The following is a 26,115-nucleotide window of genomic DNA, read 5'->3' on the forward strand; positions in this document are numbered from 1 at the left end:
GATGAACTGACACCTGTGATTGCCTCAGCCTCACTATCTTGAAAGTTTGCAAGACTTAAAGAAGAGAAACCCAAACAGAGCCTGAGGTCTACCTGAGTTCAGCATTCGAGAGCACCCAGGCTGCCGGGCATCGCACTGCCGAGAACAGGGCCAGAGGCAGAGCCCTGGGGAGCGCCAGGGACTCTCCTCTGAGTCTCCGGCTGCCTCCTGCACCAGGCAGGCATAGAAGAGAAGAACCAAGGCTGGGGAAAAGCCATGAGAAAGCAGCGAGAGAACTGTTTCTGAGGCTCACATCGTAGCACTTGGGGCTAAGATCAAGTTCCCATGACCCAGAGAGCAGACACCTGGAAATACACTGGGGAAGAATCCCCAGAAATGTCTTCCCTGAGATAGGGCGCGAGGTCATCTCTAGGGCAAAGGGCTGCTCTGGAACGACGAACAGCCTTGAGAGCTTCAGGCTGTCTCCAACGAACTTACCTGCATCTCTGCACAAATCACGAAATTACATAAAGGACTAAAAAACCCCACAGCACCTGACAACACAAAACTCAGTGTCTGACCACCACTAACAAATTGTTGTGCATGCAAGGAAATAGAAAAATCCACATCATCAAAGAAAGGAAAACCAAGAGAAAGAGACTCAGAAAGGTCACAGAGAATAATAGAATTAGTAGATAAGCACGATAAAGCGGTTATGATAAACATTCCCCATATGCACAAGAAGTAGATGCAGCAAGTATGATAAGGGGGGGCGGTGAGCATACGGTTGCTTTTTATTTTAAAAAGAGAACTAATCTGGAAAGATAATGCTCAATTACAAGAAAAGCGGATTACAAGTGTCAAGGAATGGGGGTGGTGGTTGTGGTTTTGCTTCGTTTCTAGCCATGATTACATACGTAAGTGCTGTACTTTAGGAAAGTCCGAGGAATAGGTACGGAATGGACTTTTCCAAATACTATACGTTGCCATATAATAATTCATAGAAATGAATCAAATGGTACATTCTCTGCTACTGATGACAGAAGAAATACCAAGATAAATTACATACAGGTTTGACCCATAGAAAGAGCCCAGCAGTCTCCATTAGAGCAATGATAAAAAATAAAACAGTTAAATACATACACAGTGTGATGTATGTACAACTCAAGAACACAGGCTGCGACACACAGTACATGATAGAATAGTAACAAGCAGACAAATTATGCAGAAGAAAAGTCAAGTATGTGATTATTAGCTGTTTAAAAATAAAAATGCGACATTAACTTAGAGCAAAAACCCAGTACACTGCAGTGTACACACACACACAAACCAGAATAGAACACGCAACACTAATTTGAACATGCGAATTTAGCTGTTTTTCTTCCTTGTTCTCTGCTGAATTAGAATGTCCACTCTGGGGAAGGATACAGTTGTCCAGTGTGGAATGCACATATTCACCCTCTGCTCATGGAGCTCTTAAAGACACTGACTCTCCCATACAGCAGAGTAAACCAAGAAAATTAGAGAATATGTGCGCTTGTGATGTCAACATGCTTACACAGGTATGTAATGTGCACATATTTAATATATATATACACATACATGAGTTCTTCAAAAGTTCACAGAAAATATATATTATGCCAAAAATATGCACAGACTTCAAACATTTTTTGCAACAAAATAAATTTAGCTTTCAATTCCATTTCTACAAACTTTTTGAACTATTCTTGCATTTACATAAATGCTAGCTCTAGTTTCAGTTATGTTGGTAAGGAAGTGACCAGCATAGTTCAAAATGTTAGTGAGTAGTGCCTATGGCAGAATATGACAAATGAAGGTTAAGCCATTCAAGAGCCAGAAACTAGTATAAAAAGGTTTAAAGATATTTGTAGTAGCATGCACAGAAAAAAAAAAAAAAAACTACACGTTGATAATTCATAAGGATTGAATACAAAGCAAGTAAATTTATCTTATTCGCTCCATGAAAGAGAAAAATGACTATATTACATTATATTCAAATTACTACATTATATTAAGGATTTGACAAGGAATTTCATTTTATAACATCTGGCTGCTATTATTTGTGGGGAGTTATTTGACAGCACTCCTTGACTTGTTTTAAATGACGTCAAGTACCTCACAGGCAGAAGCAAATATTTTCTTAGAAACCATTTCCTGCCTGTTCTCTTATCATGCGAATTACTGCAGACACATACAATGTAAGCACAGCACTGGAACAAAAGTTCCTGGATAGCATGTGTACCGACAGCATGTGTAGCAGTGCTTGTATATGGCCAGTGGGCAATGTTATAGTCCCACAGAGATGTACCTAAGCCACCTACACCTATAACCCCTTTTTAGACCTGCGGCAGCCTCTAGATGTAAACCCAGCCTTCCGTCTCACCACTCTGAAACCCAGTCCCTATAAAATGGCATGAGTCTTTTTGTTGTTGTTGTTTTTTAAAAGATTTATTTATTTATTTGAAAGTCTGAGTTACACAGAGAGAGGAGAGGGAGGGAGGGAGGGAGGGAGGGAGGGAGGGAAGGAGAGAGAGAGAGAGAGAGAGAGAGAGAGAGAGAGAGAGAGAAAGGTCTTCCATCTGCTGGTTCACTCCCCAGATGGCACAACGGCCGGAGCTGTGCCGATCCGAAGCCAGGAGCCGGGAGCTTCCTCTAGGTCTCCCATGCGGGTGCAGGGGCCCAAGGACCTGGGCCATCTTTTACTGCTTTCCTAGGCCTTAGCATAGAGCTAGATCAGAAGAGGAGCAGCTGGGACCAGAACCGGCACTCATACTGGAAGCTGACGTTTCAAGTCAGGGCGTTAACCTGCTGCACCACAGCGCCAGGCGCGGCATAAGCCTTTTTGTTTGTTTTATTTCAAGTGAGTCAGAAGTCACTTCCTTCCCTAAAACCCCTTCATGGTTTGCACTTCAAGTAATGTCTGTAGTTCATAATTTGGAAGGCCTGACCTGGCCCAAATCAACCTTTCCAGATTCATGTGAGGCGTCAAGCTGCCCACCTGAGGCCACGCCAGCCACTATCTGCTGCCCACATCCACTCACCTTCCACTCTCTTCAAACAGCTACGCTCCTGGCACCTCAGGCCTTTGCACTTTCTGCTTTGAGAATTTTCTCATCTTTCCAAATTTCCTTTTCATCCTGCTCTTCCCTGCTGCTACCTGATTACCTGTGTTGATCTTTTAGGTCTTAGCCTAAGTACGACTTCATTAGAGGAACATTTTCTGAAACTCCCCCAACCCCGATACTTCTAGGCCAAATTAGGCTCCTACTCTCTTCTCCAATCCCCCACAATTGCAATTAATCATCGCGCAATTATTCAGGTAACATCTGCTTTTCTGGAAACACATATGCCCCTGACAAGCATCACCTGTCTATCATGTGAACTGCTGCTCCCCCAGTGCCTTGTGAAGCAGGCTGCAGGTTCTGAACCTTTGGTACTATGTGGAGAATAAACAAATCTGGCCCTGTACTGTCCTGATATCCCAGCGAGAAGAGTGTAGATAACTGTGCAAAGTGTAAGAGAATCATCAAAAACACAGGAAATCGGGTGTAGAAATTGTGGAACATAAGTCAAAGGGACTATTTGTTTTCTGACACTGGATAATGAGAAACCTCTCAATAAAATGGAAAACAAAAAAACAGAAGAACTCTGAGCATCATGTTGGAGGGAGCCAGACTGCCACCCCACTGCCAACCATGCTTTCTGAATCCCCTTAATCATGTTTGTATTAGCAGGTGTCACCTTTAATACCTGAAGGGACTCACGCAAGGAAGCATGCAGGTTTGAGTACTATTTTCATTTTAAAAAGAGGTTTGTGGCAGCCAGCACTGCGGCTCACTAGGCTAATCCTCCGCCTGCAGCACCGGTACTCCGGGTTCTAGTCCCAGTTGGGGCGCCGGATTCTGTCCCGGTTGCTCCTCTTCCAGTCCAGCTCTCTGCTGTGGCCCAGGAAGGCAGTGGAAGATGGCCCAAGTGCTTGGGCCCTGCACCTGCAGGAGGAAGCACCTGGCTCCTGGCTTCGGATCGGTGCAGCGCCGGCTGTAGCGGCCATTTTGGGGGTGAACCAACAGAAGGAAGACCTTTCTCTATCTCTCTCTCACTGTCTAACTCTGCCTGTCAAAAAAAAAAAAAAAGAGGTATGTGGCATGTGGCATGGTTTATCAACAGGCAGTCGCTGAGTGTCTCAGTAAACTGGAGCATGGTTCAGGCAGGATTTTGAGATTCCATTTTTTCTCTCTCCCCACTTCTCTCATTGCAAACCTTGGAGCCCAGCAATGGACAGAATCCAGTGGGTCAAAGAGGGAAAGTGGATGAAGGAGAGATCTGGAGACACCACTGGAGGTCAGGCTGACACATGGGCAAGCAGTTGAGGACTCACCCATATTTCACAGCAGGAGTATGGTGGGGCAGGAAGGCCCCTGGCATGACCATGGCCGCCCTCCTGCCCTGGCTGTCAGAGCCACACCATCCACCCTTCAGCCCTGGGCTTCGAGAGGCATACACTGCCCTGCCGACCCCACGGTGCATCTCCACAGGGTCTTCACTCTTCTCATCCAAAGTGAGTCAGCCCTTTCTGTCACCCCATCTCTCTCAGCCTTCCCCACATACCCTTTTCAGTAGTGATGCTGCCATTTACCCAGCATGCAAGGCTGGAAACTTGAGAGTGATGTTGATGCTCCACTTTCCTTATGTCTGGCATCATCATCATCATTTCTTCTTTGGGCAGCTGCTGCCATAGCCTCCGACCCCATCTCCTCACTGCCCACATTTCCACAATCCCATCAGCAGCCTGCAGGCCTTACAGGAGTCCCTCGTGAAAACACAGTTCTAACCCTACTGCTCCGCTGTGCCATCTTGTACCATCCTTTATCTGTTAAGTAGCACGGCCACTTACTGTGTTGATTTGCATTTGCTTACTTAGTCTTCAGTGTTCTCCTACTACTCAAAACATGACGGTAAGGTCTCTTATTCCCAGTATTTAGCACGACATCTGGCGCAGGAAATCCCAGTTAAAAGAGTGATGCTTGAGGAGATGAAAGGATTTAACAAACGCCTCCTCGTTCGTATATGGGCATATTAAAGAGGATCAAGGTGTTCCAGGGAGGATTAAACAAACCAAGGAAGAAACCAGAAAAAAAAAATATTCCAAGGAAGCAGAGAAGAATTAAAATGGGCGGAAACATCAGTGAATGGGAGAGGGCCATGAGGAGGACAGTGAGGGGACTGTGGCCGATCTTAGCCTTCCTACAGTTCAGAAAGCAATGTGCTTCTCAGAGTAGCAGGAAACAAGCAGTGTCGGTGACCTTGGGAGCGTTTGAAGAAGAAATGACAGTTCTGAATCAAGGAACAACTGAGTCTTACTAAAGACACTTGCAAGCATGGAGGGGTCTTTTATTGGCTTCAAGTTAGTTAGTCACTGATAAGGATGGGGCCCTCAGTATCTTGGAAATGTTCCTCCCATCACAGTGAATAGAGAAACGTGATCCCTTCTTGAAATGTTGGAACTAGGATGAATGGCATGCTGAGACACTCGGGGTAAAAGATAAATGTCGGCTTAGAGTCAATAACATCTAAGGAAAGAAAGACTGCTCACACTAGGAGGGGAGATTTCGAAAAGTTTAGAGAAGAGCAAGGTACAAGCTCTTAAGCAGAGGATGTGCAGAGAGTACAATACCAGTTCACATGTGGGCCTGGGGCAAGAACGTGACATCTGGGGACCAGCTCCTGCTTCCCCGGTCTCCCTCTGGAAGACGACTATGCTTTTAGAAAAGAAACCAGGATATCACTCAGGTGGGGTCAAAGCGCAGGACTTGATATTCCAGATTTTGGCGTTTGATGGCGGGGCCTCCTGGACACAAACAGTGAACAGGAAACTGAGAAGATTTCAAGTGACCTCTGACCACAGGAGAATTATTTTGAAATGTAAGACTGGGGAGTGATATTGTCGGCATGAACACAACCGACAAAACTGTCCGCTGGGTCACACGGAGGCTGTGGTGTACGGTAGATGGGTGGCAGGAGCAGGACTTCAGCAGTTGCAAGAACCATCTGCTTAGAAGGCTATATTCCAGTGTCTTAGCAGATGCCAGCATGTGCTTTCTTTTTTAAGCTAAATTAAGTTTGGGGAATCCCATATAGTAGATCCTATTCCTTGAAAAACTGCACATTGCATATTAGAATAGTAAAGGCTTTGAAGAAACTCAACAAAGAAAGCAATTCACCTGTGTTTAACCCAGAGTGTGCCATCACTGCCTAAATATTCATGTGATGTCTACCGTACCTGAAAATAACTGTGAAACCCTAATGTTTCAACAGACCAGCTTGAAAAAACTGAATCTAGACCAACACGCAAGATACTGAAAATAAGAACAAGTCAGTAACAACTGGTAAAGAAAACCTTCACAATATTAAAACAGAGTATTGGGTGGGCGTCATGGTGTAGCAGGATGATGTAGCATTGCTTAGGATGCTCCAGTCCCATACTGAAGTGCTGGTTTGAGTGTGGCAGTCTTTGCTTCTGATCCAACTTCTTGTTAATGCATGCTGGGAGGCAGCAGATGATAGTGCCTGGGGTCTTTCCGCCCATGTGAGAGACCCAGATGGAGCTCTGGACTCCTAGCTTCTGCCTCACCCAGCCCTGGCTACTGTGGGCATTTGGCAAGCAAACCAGCAGATGGAAGGTTGATCTCTTCCTCTCTCCCTGCCTTTCAAGTAGATGGAAAATTTTTTCAAAATTAAAATAAAGCAAACATTAAACAATCATATATGGATGTAAATACCAACTCATAGAGAAAGTAAAACCTCTGATTATGTGACTTGGGGCTGCATATGACAATACAATGGTGCATTGCAGATACAAAACATTAGGCCTAAGGATTTAAAATAGCACTTTGGAAGAACAAGATATGGGAAGTTCATGAAAATGGGAATGGAATCATGGTGGGGAACATTTTGTGATGAAAAGAGGGGAGGTGCATTTGGAAGAACACCCAACAGCCCCTCAGAAGGGCACGCCATGACATTAAGAACTGGTTTGATTTCCTGGGCCATCCTTTTGATAAAATCCGAGGACATGAAAAATTTATGCCTTGTGTTGCTGGTAATTTTAATCTTCCAATAAATTGAAGAAGCGGTGAGGAATGGGAGTTAGTGTCAGTTTAATTTTAACAAATATGAGAAGAGTGGTTGGTCATTTAGAAATACCAGAAACTTTGGGAGAAAGCCAAGTACTCATAAAATGCAGCCTCTCCATAATCCTGTCAGAGACATTTTAGAGAGGATTTCTTGGAGGGAATGCTACACTAAATAATCTTTAAGTCCTTTCTCAAACATTAAAGGCTGCCTCTACCCTTCACCAGTCTCAGTGAAGAGCTCCAGGGGTGGCCAGCACCACGCTGAGCGAGATGCCAGGCTGCTTGCAAAGAAACAAATAGTGTTGTACCTTGGGTACCATAAAGAGAGTCTCAGACACTTCGCAGAACCATACCATAGAACTCCAAGTACGGAAACAATGTGGTGCAAGGGTCAACATAGGTCTGTGGTACAGAACAGAGTCTTCGGAAAAAGACCGAAACACATACACAGGCTTAACTTTGATGAAAGGCAGAAGTAAATCAAAGGGTACGTGGAAAACTGGGAGCATACTTGGCTGTCAACTTCAAAACAGGCAAAGCAAGCTGCATTTAGAATGGAATAAACAACTCATAAAGAATTTAAACACAAAGTTATATAAAAGAGCCATCATTAAAAGGCAAAAAAGTAGACTAGATAAATATTTTTAAGAAGTCCAAGGATTAAGTTATGTCACAACTGACCAAAGCAAATAAAAAACTTACCAAGCACCCCAGCTGAGAAATGGATATAGCAAAAGATAATAGTATATTGGGACTGGTGTCATGGTGCAGCGGGTTAAGCTGCCACCTGCAGCATCAGGATCTAGTATGAGCCCTAGTTTGAGTCCCGGCTGCTCCACTTCCAACCCGGCTTCCTGCTTACAGTCTGGGAAAGCAGTAGAAGATGGCTCAAGTGCTTGGGTCCCTGCACCCACATGGGAGACCCCCAGGAAGCTCCTGGCTCCTAGTTCCTGGCCCTGGACTTTGGATTGGCCCAACTAAAGGCACTGTGGCCACTTGGGGAGTGAACCAGCAAACGGAAGGCCTTTCTTTCTGTCTTTCCCTCTCTGTAACTCTACCTCTCAAATGAATAAATAAAATCTTTTTTTTTAAAGTATACAATGGGAAAACAGCTGAGGATGAGATGATAATACAAATGCACAGTTTGAGATTTTATGTTTAGTATGACACAAATATTTGTCTAGAAAAAAGGACTGGAAAAAAAAGACATACACACTAGCCACATACTACATCTGAACCTGACCCTGAGGTCACATCAGCAAACGAGGTCAGGCAGGGGCCCTGGGCACACAGCAAAATGTAGAGAAAGTGTCAGGCTGCAGAAATGTTGCCGGGGGCCCAGAAACACCCGAAAGGCTCACACACAGGTTAAGCAGCTCGGCTAATCCAGGAGATAGGGGACGTAATTCAGGGCAGATACGGCAAATCTTCTATAACGAGGAGGGCTGTAATTCTTTCCATGGTAAGTTGCTGGGAAAATCATAAATTGGTCATGGTGAAAATGTCAGAAGACTCAAAATCGTAAGAAAAAATAATGAATTATTGAGGCTCTGGGCTTCCTTCAGAAGTCACACAACAGTTTCTGACACAAGTGGGAGGTGAGACAAGAGTAAAGTAATTTCTGCTGTATGAATATTTCAATTAGGCAGCTGGGAAAACTTGAGTGGAGAAAACGCAAACCTTTGCTTTCAAGTTATTAGAAGGAAGAATCTGTCAGATCGGCTTTAGGAAAAAGGAGCTTGGATAAACACGTCCAAACCATAGAAAATGTTATTTATGTACACACATACCCTGGCAGCAGGCTGATCTTCAGTTGTCTGAATTTTATAGCATTTTATAAATATCCTAAGTGTAATGTGTGTGTGTTTTTTTAAAAGATATATTTATTTGAAAGGCAGAGTTACAGAGAAGAGAGGGGCAGACTGAGACAGAGAGAGCTTCATCCTGTAGTTTATTTCCCAAGTGGCTGCAACAGCCAAGGCTGGGCCAGGCTGAAGCCAGGAGCTTCATCCGTGTCTCCCATGTGGGTGCAGGGGCCCAAGCACTTGGGCCATCTTTAGCTGCTTAACCAAGTGCATGAGCAGGGAGCTGGATCAAAAGTAGAGCAGCCAAGACACAAACTGGCACCCATATGGGATGCCAGGGGCACAGGCAGCAGCTTAACCAACTGTGCTACAATGTCAGCCCTGTAAGTATAATGTTTTATAACCCAATCTTTGTCTTTCCTTTATCTCCGTCTCCCATTTTACCTTGTCTCCTGTGCACTCGCATGTTCTTTCTTGTTACAGGAAAAAGAAACTACACACATATACACATATACACACACACACACAGGAAGGTATTTTAAAAATCTTGTGGAAAACGGAATTAAAAGAGAACTTGAGGTAAGTGTACCACAGCAGTGAAGAAAGCAATTGGGGCAACCAGCTCCCATATAAGAGTCCCTAGATTCAAGCCCCAGCTCCACTCCCAAGTACTTGGATCCCTGCCACCCATGTGGGAGACCGGAATTAAGTTTCAGGCTTCTGAGTTTGGCCTGGTCTAGCCCAGCCCGAGCCGTTGTGGACATCTGGGGAGTGAACCAGTAGATGTGGGCTTTGCCTTTCTATCTCAATCTCTCTGCCTCTCAAACATGTTAAAAAGATGTTTATTTGCATGGCAAAAATTTTGAAATCTATGCGTAGTTTTTTCATAACAGGCATTTCCATGATCCTTTTGAAGATTTCTTGTATATCCCCACCCTGAATCCTCCTACCAACCACAGAACTGGCGCAGCCACCACACTGGCTTTCCAGCTGAGTAGTTTTACATGTCTAAAATTCACTACAGCTAACTCAGAAGTAGTCATCTGTGACTTCTAGTCACACAAATGAAAAGAAACAAGCAACCAAATGCGCAGTCAACTCAGCACAATGCACACCGGGCTGCAGCGTGTAACTGAGAAGCATTCCAAAGGTACGCGGCTTCCACTGACTGCCCGGCCACCCTTGCCTCGCCCAGGGCTACAGGAGAGTTGTTCTGCTGCCCTTACAGCAACAAGTACAGGTCATTCACGGCTGTCCCCTCTCCAGGGCATATCCTGGCAGGTGGTGCCCTGTTCCGTTGACGCCTGGAGCCCTGCACCTGGACAGGGCCTCGGTGCAGGACTAGGGAGTGAGGAGGGGGGTGAACATGGGAATCCTATTTATCCTTCTAGACACAGCTCAGCTTTCATCTCAGAGCCCCAGGGACCGATCTGGAAGTTACGACATGAGGCGTCTACGACGCTGCCCAGTGCCTCATGCTTCACATTGTGTTTGTTGCTGCTTTTCAGGTGCTGTTTTCCTTGCTTTCCAATTCAGGGAGACAGGCTCCTCAAGGACACACACACACACACACACACACCGTGGTCCAAAGCACTTTCTACAGGGCACGTGTAGACACAAGCTACACGATGAAACCTTCTAGAAAAATCTTTGGCTCTGGACATCTCTAAGCATTCTATGAAATGCCTTGTATTGGCCGGCGCCGTGGCTCAACAGGCTAATCCTCCGCCTTGCGGCGCCGGCACACCGGGTTCTAGTCCCGGTTGGGGCACCGATCCTGTCCCGGTTGCCCCTCTTCCAGGCCAGCTCTCTGCTGTGGCCAGGGAGTGCAGTGGAGGATGGCCCAAGTGCTTGGGCCCTGCACCCCATGGGAGACCAGGATAAGCACCTGGCTCCTGCCATCGGAACAGCGCGGTGCGCCGGCCGCAGCGCGCTACCGCGGCGGCCATTGGAGGGTGAACCAACGGCAAAAAGGAAGACCTTTCTCCCTGTCTCTCTCTCACTGTCCACTCTGCCTGTCAAAAAAAAAAAAAAAAAAAAAAAAAAAAGAAATGCCTTGTATTATGATTCTAAAGTATGCCAGAGAGAAAACGCAAACTTTTGCACCAGCTGAGTTGAGATTTTACCTTTGGCTCCTTCAAGGCTGGAAGAGTCACGGAAACTCTGGCCTTCTGCCCCAACTTGTGAAATGGGAGCATTAACAAAAACAGCAGCAACACACCTCAGTACGCAGCTGTCTCAGAGGGAAGACGGTGCAACCGAACACAATAATGTACGTGAATAGGTCTTGCAAACTGGGAAGCACATATTAGCCATTCTATTTACCAATTTAAAAAATACAAAGCCATTGAGGTTTCAAGGTTACAAAGGACAGACAACACTGCCCAGAGCAGTAACAGCGATGGGGGCTTTTACTACGAACAGCTACTAGGCAGGAGGGCAAGGAGGCATGCAAAAGAATCTCCACCGTGACCTGCCAAGCACGCCTCAGGCTTAGATCTCGGGCCGTGTTCGGCACTCGCCATGGGCAGAGATGATCGGGCACCTGTCACCCACACCCTTTGGCACCGCTGCGAGCCTCTTCGAAACCAGCGGCAAGCTTACCAGACACGAGCTGCTGTCCAGGCAACCCCACGGGAACCATGCCCAAGTTGTTCATGGCTGTGGCCCAGGCTGTGGGATCTGTCACGGACATGTTGAGCTGGGTCGTGTCTATCGCTATACTCCCCAGACCGTCGGCTGCTGGAGGGAAAAAGAAACTGCAATGTAGAATCAATAAGCAAGGATGTTTGTTTAAAGGAAGTCACATTTCTGGAGATGTGAGGCTCTGGTCAGCACACTTCCAAGCCCCTCCCCGCCACACACACACACACACAAATAAAGCACTATAATCAACGGATCAACGGCAATGTTTTCTCCAGACGTAACTATAAAGCATTTGCAAACAGTTTCTGGGAGGAGACTTAATGACATGTAGCTTACATTACACACAGCATGCCATTAAGGAGATACCCCTGGAAAAAAACCTGAAGACTCGCTTCCTTCTCCCAGAGAAGTGACGGGGCTGAGAGGCGAAGCACTGACAGCCTCTTGGTAAAACAAGTCAGATGGCTTAGTGGACTAAAAATAAACAAATTCATGCTTCCAAGAGTAATTCTGGAGTAGGCACGGCTTCGAACTATCTAGTAGAAGGGCAGCTGTCAAGTAGAACTGCTCCTGCCTGGATTTATTGAGGGGTACTCTGTACCGTACTCCCTCCCTTACCAACTTTTAAACCATTTCCATTAAGAAAATACAGGTGTCTGCCTAAAGTGATTTTTCCAAACTATTTCTTAAAGGCAGTTTCATAAAAAAAAAAAGAAAGAAAACCACTATGAATAAATAAAATTAAAAAGCAAGTTACACAGAGAGAATCCAACAGAAACAGTGGAGGGTGTGAAATGTGACTTCATGCTTTTTGGTTTTGCTGAGATGCATGGCCTGATTGCTTTAAGGGCCCAGACTCCCAAGTTCAATGCATAATTCCACGGCTGGGGAAGCTCCGGCAGTGGCCACTCGACCCATCCTGTTTGTGTCCCGTGTGTACCATTGACATTTACCTGCAGCCATCATTTGAGGAATCTTCTGAGAACACGGGGCGATGCTGGCAACTCGGCCCACGTCTACCACTGCGTGGGGAGCATCCTGGCAGGCAGGAGCACGCTGATGCCCAAGTGCAGGTTCCCCTGGGAGGTCATCGGATTCTGCAAAAGGGGACAGAAGCGTGGTGAGAAACCCTCCCCAGGAACCGAGAGCAAAATGCAAGGGACGAGCTGTTGTCTACTCAACAACAGAAACCAACCAATCACAACTTCCAGTCTCAGACACACGTGTGAAGTGGCATTCGGCCCTCAGCGGCTGCCTGGCTTGTGGCTCAGTTTCTGGGCGTGGGTCAGCCTGTGCACTGGTCCCCGGGCGGGCTGGCTGAGCAGACGGAGGCACGTGTACACGCATCAGGCGCTTGCCTTCTCCTGATGCGCCTTCAGAAACCGGGGCTTATCAGTCCCTGCGCAGCCTCTCCCACACACTACACATCAATGGTGAGGGCAGGCTCAGGACTCAATGTGATTTTTTTTTTAAGTTAAGAAATTAATTGATGTTGTTATTTGGGAAGACGGTCGTCTGTGAAATGTATTCAGGGAGGGCAAAGAGCTGGGAAGGGGAAGAAAAAAGCAAGAACCCATTCACTGCGAGGCTGGAAAAGGAAGGTACCTCGGTGACAATGGTGAGCAAAAGGCCAAAGGAAGAATAGCACGTGGTCCTTCCAAGAACATCCAGAGGGTTGTGGGAAAGGAAAAGCACTTGCTTGTCTTTTTTTTTTCCAGCTTTACAGAAAGATAAATTTAACCGGCCCCCATTCTTCCGGTCTCAATTTTCCTTAGAATTGCACAGCTTGTATATGTGCATTTGTATTATATTTTGAAAGCACCTTTCTCATGCGTACAAGTAACAATAAAGCATTAAGTGAAGTTACACTGTTCTCGCACTATTTATAAAATGCTCTGCTGTGCCTTCCCTCTGCCCAGGAAAATGCAGAAGCACAGAGCCTTCATATTTTAATTGCACTTTCACCAAGCCAAAACCGACACAAGCAACTGAGCAAAGGACACTGTGCATGACAAATGAGTTTGAATATTTACTTTTATTTAAGTGTACATCTAGGAATTTTTCTAAACCATGTTTCTGTGAATGATAATTTGAGAACAGAATGTTATGGTTGGTTTGTCAGTACATTCAATGTGAGGTCTGAAACTTTTATGCTAAGTTCTTTCATTTCTTTGGTTCTTGGGCGCCAGGATCAGTAATGTTTTGGGCACTGTACTGTCAAAAACAGCTTCTGGCCAGCTGAGCAGAAGGCTAACGCACACGGTAGCTTGGGTTTCAGTGTCTCAAGAATGGATGGATAATGAGGAAACTGTTTCTATGGTCTCCATAAATCTCTGGTCTCCAACTAGACAGGCGTAAGGGGGATTTTCTTTTCCACTTGTCTATCAGGAAAATGGAACATCTTCATCATCTAGCAGTGAATATTTCCAAATTTAGAGGCAAATTATACCCAGAACAAATATTTTATACCTTGCCATTAAATTCCATCATCCAAATGAAGTCAGAACTTGCTTATACATTGGGCATCAATTACCACAAGCAATGAGTACCATCAGATAGAGATGGTTCCCCGTGAGCTGTCCACTGAGCTGCAATGTTTCGACAATGAAACTTCACAGTATTTTTTTTTTTTTTTTGCTTCCACCTCTGACCATTTCAGAACACCAAGGTGGAGGCAGGCAAGAATGTGTTCTTCCTTTTGCTCAGACAGCCTTGTAGTAGAGATGTTTCAGACAATCGCAAGGTCTCTATTTGTCTTCCTATCTCCCACATATGAAGTCTGGTTGGCTGGACTCCTCCAAGATCCAGTTCTTTTCAAATAGGCACCAATCATAATTCTTTGTCCTCTCTCATGAGTCTGCAGAGTTGGAACACTGTATCAGCAACATCACTTTAATTTGGTGAGCTTCATGACTAGTGACGACTGGTCACGAATCACCTTGACTTTCTGCTAACCATGTTTTAGGGACAGTCCTAGTTCTCTTCGGTTCCAGTGGTCGTTTTCAGCTTTGTGGTTACTGTCCCATAAAGGGGCATCAAACGTCCTAGAGGTCCATAGCTCCTACCAGCAATTTTCATGGCCATCTTAACAAAATGCAACTGCTTCCTCAGAGAAAGAAAATGAAAGCATTACTGCAGTGGCAAGATGGGCTGGGTAAGCCTTGATTTATCCCCTAATCGAACTCCACACCATTCAGTTTATTACATCTTTTCAATCTCCTAATCTATACAACTTCCTGTGGTTACTATGTACCTAGGAAGGCGACCACAAGGTTACTTCTGTCAAATCTTAGGCATTTTCCCATAGTCTTAAGGCTGCCACGATGCTCATTACAAAATTTAAGCTAATGTGATCAGTCAGCTTAGAAGAAAGGTAATATTTTTAAATTAATTACTGCATCGTAATTTATGAAGAGCTATTTTTGGGCTCCAATGTCTATAGTTCCTATTGAATACTTTTCTCCTTAAATGACTCAAGACCATAATGCCTAATTCATCATTCAAATCAATTTCTTTGCCTTAGTTTTCTTATTTCTAAACTAGATGAAAGATTAACATTCTTAATGATGTTTATTTACACACAGAGATGTGGGGAGCTAAAAATTATGGCTAATAAAGCACTTTGAATATAGTAGGGGATAATTATTATTATTTTATTTGGAAGTGTAGTGTTTCCATTAGGGTACCCTGGGATCTTTGTGTTCTGGTGGATAATTATGTAATTAATTCTGAAAGAGTGAATAACACTTGATATTTCCAAAAGTAAGTGTTGCCCTGGTTTTTTGTGCCACACCTAAACTGTAGCAGAATATCTCATTTTCTACTATTCTTTTATAAAACCATGTAATGTAATTTAAAAGATGTATGAATTTTTGTCTCTCTTGATTTTTTCTTTCCATGCAACTATAAAAGCTTTCAAAGAGATTCATGACCAATTATGAAATTGGCAGTTTCTATTTACAGCTTTTAGTGCAGTATGATCACCAGAAAACAATCAGCTGTACAAAATGTCAAGGATAACAGAACAGCTTTGTCCAGGGCTTAACGGATACAGAAACTGTTCTTTGCTAAGATATATTCATGCACAAAATGTCGTGTCCAACTTCACAACTATTTAATAAAACATACTTATGGTTAGTATTTCATTGGGCTCTGTTAATGTGGCAAATAGTTCTTGAAACTCAGCAAAATTATAGTAATACTATTTGGCCTAAAAAAAAAAAAGAAGATAAAGATTGCTCCTACTCTTTAACTGCAACCCCTTCTAACTCTCCCAAACTTTTACAAGAATGAAAGACACAGATTCTGAATAATAAAATTCATCTGTAACTGTTTACAAAATACAGGCTCCTATTGAAAGTGGGTATATTGGGGGCTGGTGTTGTGGCAAAGCAGGTTAATATAAATGTACAATAAATGTAGAGAAATGACAGGGAAAATGATTTTTTAAAGATACTGTATATTTCTACATTGAACAAATAATAAATGAGTAATCTTGAGACCTTAAGGATCAAGTGCAACTCTTTCCATTAAAAGTAGAATTCAGGTTTTGAAAAAGAGATTTATGGTGAAGATGTGGGGAAAAAGGGACACTAACCCACTGTTGGTAGGAATGCAAACTGGTTAAGCCACTATGGAAGTCAGTCTGGAGATTCCTCAGAAACCTGAATATAACCCTACTATACAACCCAGCCATCCCACTCCTTGGAATTTACCCAAAGGAAATTAAATTGGCAAACAAAAAAGCTGTCTGCACCTTAATGTCTATTGCAGCTCAATTCACAATAGCTAAGACCTGGAATCAACCCCAATGCCCATCAACAGTAGACTGGATAAAGAAATTATGGGACATGTACTCTATAGAATACTATCCAGCAGTCAAAAACAATGAAACCGGGTCATTTGCAACAAGATGGAAGAATCTGGAAGGCATCATGCTGAGTGAATTAAGCCAGTCCCAAAGAGACAAATATCATTTGTTTTCCCTGATTGGTGATGACTAACTGAGCACCAAAGGGGAAACCTGTTGAAGTGAAATGGACACTATGAGAAACAGTGACTTGATCAGCTCTTGTCCTGACTGTTGATGTACAATGTATTACTTTATCCATTTTAGTATTGTTTTTGTTCTAGTACTAGTGGTTGAACTCTGTAATTAACACACAATTATTCTTAGGTGTTGAAATTTAACTGAAAAGTGATCCCTGTTAAATATAAGAGTGGGAATAAGAGAGGGAGGAGATGTACAATTTGGGACATGCTCACTCTGACTTGCCCCAAATGGTGGAGTTAGAAGTGTGCCTGGGGATTCTAATACAATCCCATCAAGGTGGCATGTACCAATGTCATCTCACTAGTCCAAGTGATCAATTTCTGTTCACAATTGATCACATTGATAGGTCTAAAAGTCAAAGGGATCACACAAACGAGACTAGTGTCTGCGAATACTAACTGATAGAATAAAAAAAGGAGAGAACGATCCAACATGGGAAGTGGGATACACAGCAGACTCATAGAATGGCAGATGTCCTAAACAGCACTCTGGCCTCAGAATCAGCCCTTAAGGCATTGAGATCTGGCTGAAGAGCCCATGAGAGTATTTTAGGCCTGGAAAGCCAAGACACTCTGGCAAAAAAACAAACAAACAAAAACAAAAAAACCCTAAATGAAAGATCTCTGCGAGTGAGATCCCAGTAGAAAGAACAGGCCATCAAAGAAGGAGGTACCCTTCTCTGAAGGGAGGAGAGAACTTCCATTTTGACTATGACCTTGTCTAAATAAGATTGAAGTCAGCGAACTCAAGAGGCTTCCATAGCCTTGGAAACTCATGACTAGAGCCTAGGGAGATTTCTGATGCCATAAACATGAGTGTCAAGTTGTTAAGTCAACAACAGGAGTCACTGTGTACTTACTCCTCATGTGGGATCTCTGTTCTTAATGTGTTGTCCAATGTGAATTATTGCTATAACTAGTACTCAAACAGTATTTTGCACTTTATGTTCTGTGTGGGTTCAAACTGATGAAATCTGTACTTAATACATATTAAATTGATCTTTTGTGTATAAAGATAATTGAAAATGAATCTTGATGTGAATGGAATGGGAGAGGGAGCGGGAGATGAGAGGGTTGCGGGTGGGAGGGAAGTTATGTGGGGGAAAAGCCATTGTAATCCATAAGCTATACTTTGGAAATTATATTTACTAAATAAAAGTTAAAAAAAGAAAAAAGAGATTTAGATTAAGAAGTAATGGAAATTTCTAATCAGAAGATTGCCAATTAGGAATTTTGTACCAAATAAAACTAAAATGCTCCCCCTTAGTGATAAATAGGTACGTCACTTCTTGGGAATGATATGGACAGAGCAAGCAGCTGGAAAAAGATAAATTTAGGTAGGAGTGAACTCTACAGCACTTTATATCAAATCCATTAAACCAAAAGGTACTTCTTTAATATCTAACCTGTACTTACATACTTACAAAATCACCAAAGAAGTGATTTTCACTGAAAATGAAAATTGTCATGATTTCACATAGATCACATCACAGTGTACCTGTGAAGAGAGATCATTTCTGTTTGAAGTATGGTTTCATTTTTCTTTACCAGGCAAAAAGACAAAAGAGATAGGGACTCCCTCTTCCTGTGTTCCCACGGTAGCCTGCACTTTCTCTACACCAGCACTTGTCACTCCACGTATGAGTGAGCTGGTAATTTCTGTCTCCCTAGTAAATCACAAGTGTAGCATGGTTAAGACAACTAGTCATCTTTGCAGAGGCTGCAGCTGGCAAGCTCAGAACGTGGAATGTGGCAGGTGCTCCCTTTCCACATATGTGTATGTACGTGATGAGGATTAAAATTTACTTTGGTGTAAAAAAATTTGAAACCCAAGCATATGAGAGGTTCAAAAGTTCATGGAAAATGAATATTAGTGAAAAACTATACATGGAGTATATATCTATATATTTTCAAATAAATTCATGCATGGAGGAAAGGGAGACAGGCAGCAAAGAAGAAAAAATGAAAACGAAGGAGGTAATAAAGGGACAAAGGAAAAAGCAAATGAAACTTCAGTTCCAGGGATGAATCCTAGGGCTTGAAGTTTTGAAAGATAACACAAAGGGGAAATTTTCTCTTGGAAACCGGAACACAGATGAATTTCAAGTATCAAAGAAAGACAATTTAAAAAAGAAATTATGTCAGATCTTTCAAGATAAGCTCTTGGTGTACTTAACAAGTCATCCCCTATGATTTAAGATTCCACGCCTCCCTGGCAACCGATGTAGGGTCATAAACAGGTTACAGTGATGTTCTCCCTTTGTGAGACTTCTCACAGCTGCTCTTTGAATGAGCCGAAATCTATAAATAACTCCATCTCCAGACCCATTAAGCAGTACATTAGTGCAACAAAGGCATATATGTACAGTACCAGAAAAGTGAAGTCACTGGAAGAAAAGAGAAGTTTTAAGCTGGCATGCACCACAGAGGACATAAAGCAGATCTGGTCATTTCTCAAACACGAAATTCCATTATGGGTCTGTGATTACATCGTCCATTTTTCTACTTTGTCTAGCAGCCAATTTTAAGCTATAAATCATCTTCCTTCCATCTTAAGGAGAGAATCGTTGGTTACTGAATGGATACGGTTTTACTCATGACGTGTCTGTCTTCAAAGAACTTGAGAGAGAGAGAGAGAGAGAGAGAGAGAGCAAGAATGGGGAAAGGAGGGCAAGGGAGCGAAAGAAGGTCTCCTTCTGAAACCATGCAATCAAACAAAAATGACTAAATTCTCCAAAGAGACAACTCAACCAGCATGGACAGTATAGTACAAAAGGTATTTATCTTTTCACACAAAGAGTATTCAACATTCAATATATAAATGTACAATAAATGTAGGGAAATGACAGAGGTAAAATGATTTTTTTCTCAGAAATTTTTTGCTTTTGGAGAAAAAAAGATACTGTCTATTTCTTTTTTTTTCTTTTTTTTTCTTTTTTTTTTCTTTTTAGTTATTTTTTTTTTTATTTTTGACAGGCAGAGTGGACAGAGAGAGAGAGACAGAGAGAAAGGTCTTCCTTTGCCGTTGGTTCACCCTCTAATGGCCGCCGCGGTAGCGCGCTGCGGCCGGCGCACCGCGCTGTTCCGATGGCAGGAGCCAGGTGCTTCTCCTGGTCTCCCATGGGGTGCAGAGCCCAAACACTTGGGCCATCCGCCACTGCACTCCCTGGCCACAGCAGAGAGCTGGCCTGGAAGAGGGGCAACCGGGACAGGATCGGTGCCCCGACCGGGACTAGAACCCGGTGTGCCGGTGCCGCAAGGCGGAGGATTAGCCTGTTGAGCCACGGCGCCGGCCGATACTGTCTATTTCTACAGTGATCAAATAAATAAAGAGTAATCTTGAGACCTTAAGGACCAAGTGCAACTCTTTCCGTTAAAAGCTGCAAAGAAAAAGAAAACAGGCATGGTTGCTAGTGTGATAATCAGTAATTTCAAAGCCTGTGTATAGACAGATTTAAAATACAGTGTCTTCCATATTTGGACTGCTTCAGGTTTTCTGGAAAGAACGATATTATGTTTGAAGACTGCTTGTGAAATAGGTAGTGCTCCAACACGTTCCCCTTGTTAGTGGATCAAATGCAGACACATTGAACCATCACACGTTGCTGCTTTCTACCTTCCAAAATACACCTCCCACAGGAAAAGCTGTCATTGGTTGACTCTGCTGGTAAGTAAATTAGTAAGTAGCCAGACCATCACTGACCTCAGTGTAGACTGATTTAAACTAGAAGAGTCTGTCTTGAAGCAATGCTTTTCTAAGTCCCTTGGATTCAGGACAAACATACCGAGGAGAGCATGGAGAGCATTGAAGAACTGGATGAAGGATAACAGTCCATCAATTCCAACTTCTCCAACATTCAGATGTCTCCAAAATGTTTTTGCCAGGCAACTGTGCAGCCCCCAGCAGTGACGGCTGTGGCCACCCACTGTTGGGGGTGGTGGTCACAGTTCATGAGTTCTCCCTCCACTTGGAGGGTCGGAGAGGAATTCTGTCCTCGAATCCTACCTCTGCAGTGATGCTTGGCCATGAAAAGGGCCTCTTCCATACCCAGGATAGGGGCAGTAGGCTCAACCACCACCCAGGTAAGTCACAGACGAATGCAGGAAATGGATTAAGGACACATCAGATCATTCTTGCCTCTCCTCAACTGACAGGTTTAATTTATTTGTTTTCTTTCAGAGTTGGCATTCTCCCTCTTCTTTTCACATTCATATTTGAAAAGTTCTACCGAGAAGACAAAAAGAAACAGAACCCTGTAACTACATAAGCTATGGACTGCTGAGAAGGAACCAGAGAGATCAGAGCAAAGAGTCCCCTTGCAAGAGGGAAGGTCGCCTCTGGAACATGACTTCAGGTGGACTCTCGGCTTCAAAGACTCAGCCATCAGCCTCGGCCAATTCTATAAACTCTGTGTGCAGCCAAAAATCCCGACTACTTTTTATTCTTGCACAGTATAGAAAGGCATGATTGGTCACAAGCTTCCCTTTTTGGCTACACTGATGTACAAAAGGAATTTCTATAAATATTACTACCTTCTTAAATAAAGAAAAAGAGACAATATGATTCTATAATTTGTGCTGCTTTGCACTCAGTTTTTTTTTTTTTTTCATTATGTATTCATTTTACACCTTGACCCAACCACGGAGAACATATTAAGTTAGAAAGTAGAACATTTGGATTGTTATGGGTAAATAACTGACCCTTAAATGGCTGCAAACTCTGGTAAATGAGTTATCTAATTTCCAGAAAGCCTTGGTTAGAGCCCTTTAATCCATGCAAATGTACTTGCAATAAAACCCAGATCTCACCAAGGCCAGCCTGAGCCAGTTGCTCATCCTGTTCAGCATTTCTCTCAGTAGGGTCCCAAAGAACATGTTAGTTACTCTTTAAACTAATGTGCTATTAATGATGCCATTGCACCCTGATGAATAAAGCATTAGCCACGCAGTCATGTTCGCTCCAGGACTTTACAGACTTAGTAGGACCCCTCCACTCCCAGTGTGTTGCCCCAGGCCAGAGACCTTGCTTTCTCTTCCACTAAATGATATCCACAGCCAGTGTTCATGCTCTGTAGCCCATTAGAAAAGATACTGGGAGCCTTGGGTCCTCTGAGATGGTCTTTCTTACTCCCCTGGGCCTCACTAACAGTGCGGTTGCATCATAGAGGGTGACCTTGAAGGCCTGGTGGTGGTACTTAGTGTAAGACTACCAGGGCATAAGAGCCCAACACAAAAGTATGCATGCCAGGATATCCAATTGGAAAGTTCTAGTCTGCAAGGGAGCATCTGATGAAAGGGGCCAAATCTTCGGGGCTCCTGGTCATTTTTAGCAAGATACAAATGGAAGTGCTCATAGGAAAGGTGGGAGGCAGTTTGAGGGGCACAGTGGGGGTGCTTTATTGTCCCCTGGGAAATTCAGGATTCAGAAGATAACAAGAAGATTGTCCTAGTTCTTTCTTGGTGACAGTCTTTATGGTCTTGCTGCTTTTGGTAGTAATGTAGCATCAGGGTTTCTGGCACACACAGGGGTTTCAGTGGGGCCATTGTAAGCCAGAAGTACTCCATGGAGGTTCTTTCAGGGAATAAATGCTGATGGGAAGCCTCCAGCCCTAGACACAAGGCTGAAGGTCACTAAAAAATGTGGAAAGCACACCTTGGAAGAAGCCCTATAATTTACACTTCCAATTCCTACCTGTACCCCAATAACTTAACAGGTCCCAGGCTTTCCCCCAAAGAAGGGACCCTAGGGGAATTGCCCCTGCTTGGTGCCCAGTGGGCTACTCAGCCTGATAGCACTGGGTAATAAAACCTTGGGAGGAGTTTTATCTACTGCACACCCAGCAAACCCTTTGTCCTGGAGAAATATTGGGAAGAACTGGGTCCTATCCCCTTTTAAGCCACCAGTCTGAATACATCCTGAGATGCCCACCTGGTTTACCAGGTGTACTTACATTCATCAAACTTGGCCAGCTCACCTAACACTACCTTCTGTCTCCGTTCTAAATTCTTTCTTGAGCAAAAACAAGATCCCCTGGGAAGCACATCTCTGGGAAAAGGAGCAAATGCCACCCCCAGTTATTTGTTCACAGATTACTTAAATATATCAGGGGAAGGCAGAGGGAGGAGCAACAAAAACTGACCTTAAGAAAACAAAGATAGGAGAGAAAAACATCTGGTCCATGGTACTGAATATAATTTCACATTAGCCTACAGTCATCATATTTATTTATGGCTTATTATTTATAAAAAAGAAATTATGCTGAATGAGCTTTTTGAGAATTACAGTATATTGCTACTGCTACTGCACTTTATTATTTTCTCAGCTAGATGGCTTAAACCCATCCTAAACAAATACATATTTTTTTTTTAGATTCTCACTACTATTGTCACATTTTTTTCACTTTCTCATTTTAATGAAAAAGATCTTTTGCTTTGAAAGTCCTCTGACATCCATATTCATGAGCAATGCTAAATTTTATGGCTTATTGTGGGATAATGTTTATTGTAAAATAATGACTTAAGAAAATAATGGGCAACTAGTGGTGGTTAAACAGTGCAGTTGTATGAAGTGTCAGCATCTGGGAAATGCAATGTTGCCAAACCACAAGCATCCACCAGGCCTTGACTATTAAGGCAATTAGGATAATGATTTTATTACTTGTGCAATGAAATAGACATGTGTTGGTGTATGTATCCAACATATCAATTTGACATAGTCTCTATAACACAGACTTTGATGAACAGGGTAAAGGTAACAGTAAGACACATGATAAACATACCATAAAATGCACCAGGATTTTCAGATTTCCTACAATACAATCCCCTAAAACCAAACCCTTATTTCAATAGTGGTTACCATTTTCTTCATTCAAACACACTCTCCAAACTCTTGCTACCATTCTTAATTATTAGCTAATTCAATCGTTGTTTTTGCTAGCAGGAAAATTGGTATGGAAATGCAATGACACAGTTCTCTTCAATTTGGGAATAGATACCAATATACGTTAGGGAGATGCCAACTAATATTTTTACAAGGAGATTTTTATTTTAAAGATATTAACACTGATGCATGTAATGAGTTCAAACAAAGCTGAGGTCTGTAAAGCGAAAGGGGAGTTCTTTCCCTTCCCACTTCTCCCCCAGCCAACCATACTCCCCAGAGGCCTCACTGGGAAATCAGCTCAGTATCACCCAGCCCCTATGGGAAGCAGCTCGCACCCTTGCTCTCACCAAGAAAACCCACACCACCGATGGGATAGTGGTTATTAGGAACGTTTCACAAATTATAAGTCTCTGGATCTTTTCCCCAAGGTCAGCAAGCTATTGAATGGCAAAGCCCAGGATTGAGCTGGTCCTAGCCGGGACCTCTGTTGTCACAGATCTGGAGAGCTGAGGAGGTGAGGTTTTCTCCAACAAAGAACCAGACAAATCTGAAGAATCTGAAGTCAGGGGAATCCTGATAGAGGGCTAGTTCCACCCCCTGGGGACGCCTTCGCTCCACAGATGTTTATTAAATGCTTATGGTATGCAGGTCACCGTGCTTGATACCAAGAACAAAATGGTGAGCAAGACCCATACCCCGTCCTCAAGGAGTCTGCAGTAATACAACGGGGACCACAGAGGAGTGAGAAAGACTTGGGCTTGCTCTCTGCTTCAAACTAGATGCTCTCTGGAGCATGCCTATTAGAAGAAAACAAGTAGATTCTAGAGCAAACTACTTACTAATGCACTGCTAGGCTTGCAGAGGAAATGCTCGGAGGCCCCCAGTCCACAGCAAGAGAAAGAAAAATAAAGAACAAAGCAGGTTGAAAGCAGAGGATGAGCCGCTAGCGGTAAGTGTAACGAAGCCCAGGTTGCTGGGAAGGAAAATGCCAGAAGACGAGGCGGACAGGGTCTGAGGCTCCGTGGCAGTCAGGGCCTGGGGCTTTGCTGCATCCTGACAGGCCCTCACCCAGTCCGCCCTTCTAACCCCTCTACTTCCGTCACAGAGGTCGGCAGGGGAAGAATGTGAGTAGAGTTGCAGAAATCACTCCTGGAAGACAATGCAAGGCTCCTGTTTTCTTGAGAGGCATATTTTTTTCTTAGAGAATAATGGCGCATTTAGATAAAGAGAGAGGGAACAAATGCAAAAACGTGACTCTCTAGGGTTGATCTGCTGCCCCACTTGGGTCCGACTTGTCCAAATACTTGGCGTGCACTGAGGGTAAATGGGTGGGCTGAGCCCAGAACGACACCTAGGCAGTACAGGTGTAGGCAGCCCCGCCATCAAGGGCTGCTGTGGATGTCCTCCCTGTGTGCCTCTCTAGCTCCCCCACGCCCTAGCCACATTTCCACTGCCTAGTGAACGCAACAGTGGGAGGGCTGGCCAGGGCCACGTGAATGGCAGGGTGGGGAGGCAGCTGGATGACTGTGATTTTTCCTTCCCAGGCCTCATCTCAGTCCAACCCCTTTCCATCCTACTTGTCTGACGTGTTTTGCACCTAATACAGTGTCTCTAACCCAAGCAATGCCATCACACGGGCAGCCGGCCACAGGCAGGGCTCTGGAAACCAGCTATCCTTTCCAGCTGACCTGGTGAACGAGAGACACAGACACTAGGAAGGGGAGATACTGTGGAGCTGGCCAGAGCCCCGGGCTGAATAAACCAGGAAGGAATCCCTCCACCAAGGGATTACTCTCATTCAGGGGTTTGCACTGTGTGCTTTTAGAGTCATCAGCTGTTCTGGCAGCTACTAACTCATTCTCAGCAAACGAAAACCCCGAGAGCTGATCTGGGGACCTTGCTCTCTCTGCCTCGTCTAGGAAACCTACAAAGCAGTTTGGTAGCACAATTTGCATACCAGAGGAGAGCTCTTGTCACCAGTACCCTGGGGCCCAGTTTCCTCAGCTTTTCCGCTTTATGCTTTCAAACTTCATCTCACGAGTCATTGGAGAGGCTGACGTGGGATGCCTTTTGGAGAAGCTAAAAGAAATGAAACATTACTGGCACAACCGTCAGATAATTTGACAGTTAAAAAGCCAGACCCCCTTTAAGGAATGCTTTCGGCTGCAACAGCAGCAAAAATCCCCCCAAAGGCAGCTTCTCCAGCACATCTTCACAGTGAGTATTTGCCCCATGCAAAAAATCTATTCTGGCCTTTTTTTTCTACTGGTTTTTGGGTTGCTTCATTGGCAGCGCAGATGAGAGCAAAATATGTATGTAGATGGCCAGTGTGTGTGTGTGTGTGTGTGTATGTGTGTATGTGGGGGATTGGCAGTGGCATCTCTGTTCTGGTTTGTAAACCCCTGTGGCCCAGATCAGAGGGAAAGACCTGGTGTCTTAATCCAGCTCCCAAAATTCAGAACGATGGCCAGCAATGGCAAGAACTTTCTGGATATGTCACCTGCTATTAGATCATATGCTTAGGAACCAAGGGGATGAGTGGGCCATGTTAGGAAAGGCAGTAAATTAAAGAGAAAATGTTCTACGGGCATAGTGA

The 26,115-nt window shown here is 43.9% G+C and overlaps 1 protein-coding gene across 5 annotated transcripts in view; it reads right to left on the reverse strand.

The window, feature by feature from the left end:
* ENOX1 (ecto-NOX disulfide-thiol exchanger 1) overlaps positions 1–26,115 on the reverse strand; it is a 599,613-nt gene that overhangs the window by 190,930 nt on the left and 382,568 nt on the right. For 4 of the 5 annotated variants that reach the window (XM_062194133.1, XM_062194135.1, XM_062194134.1 and 1 more), the window contains 2 exons: positions 12,538–12,681; positions 11,543–11,680 (listed from right to left, as the gene is read on the reverse strand). In XM_062194133.1, the coding sequence (XP_062050117.1) occupies positions 11,543–11,680; positions 12,538–12,550 (151 nt within the window). In that variant the 5' untranslated portion in view covers positions 12,551–12,681. The remainder of the gene's footprint in view (positions 1–11,542; positions 11,681–12,537; positions 12,682–26,115) is intronic. The other variant, XM_062194137.1, reaches the window with a different exon arrangement.

Source organism: Lepus europaeus, chromosome 6 (genome assembly GCF_033115175.1).
Source record: "Lepus europaeus isolate LE1 chromosome 6, mLepTim1.pri, whole genome shotgun sequence".
NCBI lineage: Eukaryota > Metazoa > Chordata > Mammalia > Lagomorpha > Leporidae > Lepus > Lepus europaeus.